Source organism: Blennius ocellaris (assembly GCF_963422515.1).
Source record: "Blennius ocellaris genome assembly, chromosome: 9".
NCBI lineage: Eukaryota > Metazoa > Chordata > Actinopteri > Blenniiformes > Blenniidae > Blennius > Blennius ocellaris.
The window spans coordinates 19,069,059-19,077,717 of NC_137658.1; the positions used below are offsets into that span (position 1 = coordinate 19,069,059).

The 8,659-nt window shown below is 43.0% G+C and overlaps 1 protein-coding gene across 1 annotated transcript; it reads right to left on the reverse strand.

Annotated features, from left to right (window-relative positions):
- Positions 1-4,860: 4,860 nt before the first annotated feature.
- slitrk4 (SLIT and NTRK-like family, member 4) lies at positions 4,861-8,351 on the reverse strand (the record flags this gene model as incomplete). Its single annotated transcript, XM_080502773.1, has 2 exons — positions 8,222-8,351; positions 4,861-7,473 (listed from the first exon to the last, which is right to left on the reverse strand). Exon 2 carries the CDS (start codon positions 7,429-7,431, stop codon positions 4,861-4,863), a length of 2,571 nt encoding a protein of 856 aa, XP_080358899.1. The 5' UTR covers positions 7,432-7,473; positions 8,222-8,351.
- Between the last annotated feature and the right edge of the window lie 308 nt (positions 8,352-8,659).

The window sequence follows — 8,659 nt, forward strand, 5'->3', positions numbered from 1 at the left end:
AAGTCATTATAGTAATGGTTTGTTAAGCATGTTTGATCATTTCAAAGTAGTGGTGTTAGACTGCCCAATCTCCTCTTGAGTGAACTGGACCAGTAAAATAGTGCTGTAATAGCCTTTCAGTTTAAACTTTAAAGTTTTTCTTTGTTGTTGCGCAGAGAATACATGAACACACAACAAACATAAATGCAATCCAAAATCACTACAATCTCTAACATAACACTTATTTTCATCAAGCCTTCTAGTGCAACATACAGTGAAATGTAAAGAAAACTTTTCCTACAGCTCTTGCATTATGCATGTTTTTACAAATTTACCCTGACAGCACAGTTTTGAGGCTAATGTGAGTTTACTGTCTTTTATGGCTGCATCACCGATACCTCAGCTCATTTCTCAGTTTTGTATCAAATCTAAGTTCTCTTTTGCATTCATTTTTAGCATTAGTGGTTTGGCCGGCTAGATTGGAGCCTCTTGCGGGCCAGTTTTGGCCAATGGGCTTATGTTTCACACCCCTGAACTAAGCATTTAAGGACTTGACTAAACATACACAATGTAGAACACTGGCTTCCCACCTGGGGTTACATCATTTATACATTAGGTGTGGAAAGATGGTGGGGAATGCTGAATAAATTAACATATTTGAATTAAATATCCAGAAAGTTTTGGAGATTGAGAAGCTTTTAACAGAATACAAAGATCAAGTCATTGAAAGCCTACAATTATTTCAGAATGCAACAAATACATTTCAAACAGTAAAAATCCCATCAGTAGATTTCACAAAAGTTGGGACAGGTGTATATGTATGTACATGTGCATCAATCAAAAACAACATAACACTCATCACATATAATCAACAGAATTTTCCGCTTTGTTTAAACTCCAATAGTGAAGGTTGATATTAAACTACAGGAAAAGCATTGAATATTAAGGAATGCAAACTAAAAAGTACAACTTCAGTTTGTGATAAATCATTCATTTAGACTTCTCAATCGTATTTATCCTTTATTCACATTTCTTCAACTTGTAGAAGAATCTTGTTTTAATGGCTTGAATTGGTTTGGGGAGCAGTATGCTGAACTTTCATTTTCTTCCTTGTTAAAACAAAAATTACCATTCATAATATGGTTTATCTTTATGTCTTTAGCAGTTGTTATTAATTTCTGGTTGTAAAAAGAATCATCCTCAAGATTAAAAACTGCTGTTACAACTAATTTTTTGATTTAAATTCAATTCACATTCAGAAAATAAAGAGATAAAAATGCGTAACCCGAGGAGGAAGATCCTCTCATCAGACATCCTTCAGTCCCTCTCCTTCACTCTGCTGTGTTCTGAGCATGCACTGCCCCTTGTGGTTAATTCTGGTATTCCATTCAGGCCAGAATCCCATCCCAATTGGGCTACACGAGCTGTTTCCCTCCCTTGTCTTTTAGACACCATCCCTTCAATTGAACATGCGCTGAGAAACCCCCCCCTCCAGTCAGAGGCGAGTCACAGCTGGGATGATTTCTGCAGCTCTCATTGGACACAATTGCATAACTGTCTCCGCAGCAGGTGGGATGATAGCAGCATTGGAGAGTGAGAAAAAAAAATGGAGACATTTTTTTTCTTCTTGTACGTGTTAGTAAGTTAAATGACAATGTTTCTCTGTTTTGGAGAAATGCAACTGAAGCAAATGAGAAAAATGATCCAGGAATTGAGTCGTTGGATCTTTTGTCGGTTACTCTCAGTCATTCATTTTAAAAGAAATGTGGCTCTGTTTGATGGAAACAATGACAGCAAAGATGAGGAGTTTAGTATGAGTGGACATATCGGATTCATACCCCCACCTCTCTCCACCTCTCTACCCAGGCCCTTTTTTAGTTCATAACTGCCAATGGTATTAATAATTAATGAGGACAATTCTCTGGTGTCTGAATGAGTCATACTCTTCTCCTACTCTCTTTCCCAAAAGCAAAAAAAAAGAAAAAGAAAGAAAAGGTTGGGTTAACACAGAAAAGGGGAAATCTGTGAATATTTAACCCTAAATATGGAACGAGCCATGAATGTTTGATAGGTGCCTAAAAACAGATGATCGCTTGATCCCTGCTACCGATACGGCCGGGTAAAACAGAAGGTGAAACGAGACATGCAAGGAAAAGCACCAGAATGAGATCTGAAGCGGAAAAGAGCATTAAAATGCAATTTTGCTTTAAAACTTGCCTAATTTAATAGAACTCAAAATAGAGGTGTGTCCACATAGAGCCAGGCAACGTTTTCCAAACGTCCCTCTGCGTTTTCGTCCAAATCAACAGCCTGTATATTACAGCCAGAAGGAAGTGCAGCATTGGCACATTTACACAAGTACAACGTTCTGACACTCGAGCAGCAGAAGACAGCCTGGACCACAATACGTACAGTGGGGGAGGCTGAACAAGCAAGAGCAACCCAGAAACAAACGGAGTTCAGAATGTTGCTATAGGAACGATCCGACGCTACCGAAGCTAAAAAGAAATAGTTGGGACACAGTGCAAACAGGTGCTGATTTTAATACCTTTTTGATTTCAACATGATTATACAAGAGAAAATTAACCAGTATACAGGAGATTGATGACCGATAGAAAACTGTATTTATTATACTTTCCAAGATACATTCTAGTCATTTGCAATAAACACTCATAAATTTAACTTAACATTTTTTTGGATATAAGGACCCAATAGAGTTAAGCTGATTAAAAAAAATTTTTTTTTTTAAAGAAATATTTCCCTTGACAACATAATCTCCAACTAAATAAATTAAACAATTCGAAGCCATCATGACTCAGCATTTTTAAACTACTATTGCACAGGGTGTTTTGTACGATGTGAATTTGTATAGATGGAACAATTTTGGGGTATATATATTTTTTCTTTTCCTGTGAAAACAAACAAAAAAATCCCTCCCCACCCCAACAATTTCCAGAAACATATCAAGTTTAATGCACATTTATTTTGGTTGCATAATGTTAATAAGAAACCTTTTACAAGATACCGTGGGAGGATAGAAGAATAAGGAAAAGAAATGCTTCGAAAACAGCACAGACTCCAGATAGTCAGGCTTCGGCGCCGCACAATTTAAAACTTAAAGAAAAAGGAAATGAGGAAACATCACAGATCACAAGTCACAACCCTTCTTATCCCGTGGGTCGAGATAAAAATAATGATGAAATGAAATAAAAAAAAACAAAATTTGAATTGTCACTTCTGGTGGCCTGAATTAACTTCTAGTGCATCTTTCTGCCAAGTCCTTAATTTGTGTGATACTCTTTTTACCTTTGTTTGTTTTTTAAATAATACCAATAACTCTTTAAATAATCCTGCATAGAAAAATAAATTAACTATGTCATTAAACTTTGTCTTTACTACGAATTGAGAGCTGACGAGGGGATGAGGGAGGGGAGGGAACAGGGGGGTTGGGTGGGTGGGTCACCAATCGAATTCTATTATTAGTCGGATGGACTCTGGCTCGGTAGTCTCTTGATGATGATGCTCCCTCGGTACAGCATGAGTGAGTCTCTCCTTGTAATTTACAAACCAGTCCCACAGATACAAATAATGTAAGACTTACAAAATAAATTCCAGGTTACGCTTACATGGCAAGCAGCTTTTATAATAGTTTTTTTTTTCCTTTTCGTAATAATCCTTGGGTTTTCTTGTTTGTTTTTTTTTGTGTCATTTTTCCATTTTTCAGAAACAATGTCCTCTGACAGTGTATGTGCCGTTAGATTTTCACCTCCCCCCTCCCCCCCAAAAAACAAAAAACCATACAGTTACCCTTAAGTAGCAATTTCTTGAAGAGGAAACACAACTCCATTCAGAAGACACTATATTTAACATGGCTCTTTACACAAAGAAAACAAGTCATGGAATCATTTCCCCAACACTTCCCCTCCCATCAACCAGCCAGAAATAAGAGTTTTGCTGTTGCCTCTGATTCTCCCCAGCCTCCAGGGGGAAGAAAAGAAGGGCAGGTGTGCTGCCACTATGCGTAATCCAGACAAGATGGCAGAGAGTCTGCTGCCGACTCCAGAAAGAGAGAGAGAGAGAGAGCATCCACCGAGAACAAACACGCATCCTCTGCAAATGACCAAAGGAAAAAAAGCTAATAAAAAGCAAAGTAGCATCCATTGAGTCACTGATTTCTACTAATCTCATCCCAGAAAGTACCAATTTTGGATATTCTCCAGCGCAAAAAAAGAGAAAAAGACCAAATGCTCCCCTCCATTTTTCTTTTGTGTGTATGTGTGTTCTTTAAAAATAAAAGTAGGGCTGAAGACAGCAAGGTATATTCACGAGCACTGTTTTCAAGAGCCTTCGATTTGGTTGGGGGGAAAAAAGGAACAATGGAAATTGATTAGTACCCATTTCAATAGCAGCAAAAAAAAATTACTACAACTGTCTGTCTGGTTTGCTTTTGAGGATGTCCTGCGGGTGAATGTGAAACATGAATAATCCCACAGCCCAGAAAAAAAGGTCTTTGACTGTGAAATACATCCACGCTGATTCTAGTAATATATTTGTAGTGTGGAGCCATTTTGTCCATCTCTGCATTGGTCATTAAGGATTTCCAGAAGGCACTTTTTTGCATTTGTGTGTGCGTGTGCGTGTGTGTGTGTGTGTGTGTGTGTGTGTGTGTGTGTGTGTGTATGTGTGTGTGTGTGTGGCTGCAGAGAGAGATAACTGAAGAAAGTGGGCAATAGATCTAGAGAGTGGAGGTGGGGGGGGGTTGAATGTGAGGAGCTAAAAAAAACAGAGAAAGGCAGATGTGTTTGGCTGTCGGTCTGCCTGTGTGTGTGTTTGACTTTGTCATGAGCGTAATCAATGCACAAAGATGACACACAACAATCCCTACATTTTACTTAGTGCAGTCTGCTCCTCAAGCACCTGCAGGTAATCAGGTGTTCCTTGGAGCTTGGCTTTCAGCTCGTAATACTCACTTTTCCTCTGCTCCACCACAATCTTACTGTGGTTCCCGCCTATCAGAGACTTTTTCATCTTTCTATCCAGCGATTTCTCCGGGTAGCGGATTTCGTACCCGCCCATCCCTATACTGTTGAAATCTCTCTTGCTGTCCAGAAAGTTGTGGATGAACATGCTGGGCTCACGGTGTGGGAGGAACTCCTCCAGTTCATCGATGGTGCTGAGCCGCTTGTTCCGCTCCAGTGTGGAGAGCGTGGAGAGCGAGTCCTTGTCTTTGTCGGCGCAGTTCCGCAGAATGATTTTCTGCCTCTGCGAGTCGGCGAACTTGAAGCCGGCATCCATGTCTGAGGAGCGTCCAATCCCGCAGGTGTGGCTCTTGCCAATGTGCTCGATGGTCTGGGGGATGAAGGTCTCGCCTCCCATGTCGTCCCCTGGTATGGAGCCTTTTTTGCCAGATTTGTGGCTGTGCCGGCGGAGCTGCAGCGACATGGAGCCACACTCCTGGTTCCCCATCCCCTCCTGCCTGCCCACTGGTTTTTTATTCCGCCTCAGGACAAATACTAGAAGGCAGAAGGCCACAAACACAGTGAGGATAAGCACTACAAGTATGCTTAGGATCATAATTGAGAGAGGAACAGGCCCTCCCGGTGGTGCTTTGCCAACTCCGGCAGGCGACACTGAGGTTAAAATAGGGGTGGCACCAGTCAGGATAAATGGGGGTCTGGCAAGCTTAGGACACAAGATCTCATTTTTTAGGAGGCGGAGTTCAATGTTGGAGAACTGCACTGGGGAGGCACATTTCACCTCTCTGGCAGCCACTCCATCACTTAGCTTTTCCAGCCAGAGTTTGAGGGCGACCAGATCGCAGGTACACTCCCACGGGTTCCCTTCCAGGTCTATCTGGGTCAATGACCGCAGCTGGTCCAAGACACCACTCACTGGCAGAGTCATGAAGTGGTTGTTTTTCAGATTCAGCCGAGCTAAGGAGACACCAGCAAAAACATAAGCAGGTAGACTCCGCAAGACATTGTTGTTGAGATACAGGAGTTGCAGGTTCGGCATGGAATCAAATGTGCCCGCTAAGATTTCCTTTATGGCATTGTATTCCAAATATAGGTACTGTAGATTTGCAAGGCCCAAAAACATCTCTGGATGCAACTGTTCGAGCTGGTTTCCATTCAGATAAAGTCTCCTCAGATTAGTGAGGTTGGCAAACACACCTTTTTGCACTGTGACAATTTGATTGCTGCCAAGATGTAGCAAATCTAAACCCTCAAAACCTTGGAAATCACTCGGGCTTATATCACGGATGTAATTTCCACTCAGGTGAAGTTTCTTGGCATTCGGGGGTTTGGGTATGAGATCGGCTAAGTTCTTTATATTCCTCTCCTGACAGCTGACACTAATGCCAAAGTCAGAGGGGTGGGCTTTACAGCTACAGGGCTGTGGGCACAATAATGGAGGGGTCCGTGTTTGAAAAGAAACAATCTGGCTATTTCTTCCAAAAGGGGGTAAACCAGCCACGATGCCATTACCATAAATCTTAGATGAGTCAGTCGTTTTTGGCGATTTTGTGGAGAGGGGCACTGTGGTTGGGGACGTTTTGGAGGGCCCACCATCAGGCAGCGCCGGTGGCATCTTTACGTCGAAGTCGCTCCCTGTTCCCATTGGACAAAGCTCCTGTTTGTTCGTCTCTTTCAGAAGCCTCCCGTACAAGTCACTTGGCGTTTCACATATGGCCTCACCAATAAAAATATTATAGGGCATGTTTTCAAGCCATGCCTTGAGAGGCGCTAAATCACAAGTACAATTCCAAGGGTTGTCGTCCAGCTGCAGCTCTACAATGCGCCCAATGTGCTCCAGAACCCCCAAATACGGAAGCTTCTGGATCCTGTTCCCTCTTATATCCAGGTGTGTAAGTGAGGCAAAGCGAAATATGTTGTCTGGAAGTGCCTGAATGAGATTGTCATTCAAGATCAGCACTTTGAGCCTGTGCAGTTTGTTAAATGCTCCCTTTTCAATGTATTTAATGAGGTTGTAGTCAGCCTGAAGGTACTCCAAGTTTTCTATGCCTTGGAAAGTGTCTGCCCGCAGCACCTTCAGCTCATTATTGTTAAGGTGCAGCTGCTTCAGCGCGCTCATCCCCATGAACGCTCCACCCTCTATATTTTGCAGTTTATTGTTCCCCAGCTGCAGTGACACAGCGTGGGTGAAGTTGAGGAACGAGTTTGGGTAGAGTATGATTAAGAAGTTGTTCTGGAAGTTGAGGTGGTACAGCGACGACGCCGGAGGGATGAGCTGCGTGGGCCGGTAGACAGTGACCTTCTCGCAGTTGACATACAGCACGTTCTCCACCGACATGCAGGAGCAGGCTGCGCAGGTCTCGGCCATCAGGTCCAAAGTGGACGGGTCCACCACTGGGGGTCCATCCGACAAGGAGGAGGAGAAGGAACCAGTGATGGAAGCAGAAAAAGCTGCCAGCAGGAGTACGAGCAGCATCTCGCCGGTTAGATATCCTCCCCCAGAAAACCATTTAGTAACCTTTGGAGAGGAGACAAAAAGGAGACGGGCGCATGCAGCAACAGTCACACGAACACACATACACGCAGACATACGGATGTGAAAGACGACACGCACACAGAAAGCAAACCATCAAAATCCAGTCTTAAAATCAAACAATAATTATTGCATGTTTTGTCAAACCAATAAAACATTTATTTCATTTTGATTAAAAAAAAACAACCTTCATACAGCTTTGCACTTCTGTAATTATACACTTTTCCATTATAAACATTGCTGTGAGTTGGGGCTAATCCCCCCACCCGACAGCACAATGTTTGATGCAGATCATTCAGTACTGCAGGAAGAGAGAAGGGGGAAAAAAGTACCACACGCTCCAAGGAAACACTCCTTCCCTGCAAACTGCTGCACATCTATGCATTTTAATCCTCACACCCAAAGCGTTGAAGCATCGCCTTTAAGGCTGTCAAAGGAGGCTCCAAGATCAGATTCAGGTCTCTTTTAGCATATTCTCTATATTTCACCGAGTCCCACCACCAACACCACTATGAAGCGCATAAGCGTATTTGAGGTTATTCAGCAAAGCATCTGTGAGGAATAATTGTGATTGTGCCATTCGCTGATATATTGAACGGTTTTCAAACAAGGTTTTTTTTGCCACTTCATTAAAAGCTGTTTTTTTTTTATTTTTTTTATTCAAAACATGAAGATTTCCCTCCATAAACCAGGTCAAATTTAAAAGAATCAATCCAAGTGTAATGACACTCACCCAAAGCTGTGGTGGGTAGGATTGCAGCTCCCTCTGGAGACGCTGGGCAGCATTGGTGAGACATGGATGGAGATGCAGGAGAGAAACGTCCCCCCCTTTTTTTCCCTGACAGTTCACAGGGGCGCAACAAGGTTCCTCCAGCACCACCACCAACCCCCCCCCCCTTTTTTATTCTCTCCGCTATATCTCCATGCAGGCTCCAGGTAGGATGAACACCAGCAGTGCAAAAGTGGAAGGTGGCGGGGAGAGGAGGTGGAGGATGGGGAAGAGGAGGTGGAGGTGGAGGAGGAAGGGAGTGAAAGGGAGGGAGAGGGGAGGAGAGGGGGGTGTCCGATTTCAACCGATGCGTCTCTTGCTGACGGGCTCCTTTTGCTTGGACGAATCGCCCCGCTGGTCGTTCGGTCCCCAAGGTGGCTGTACTACCTCCATGAGAGAGCG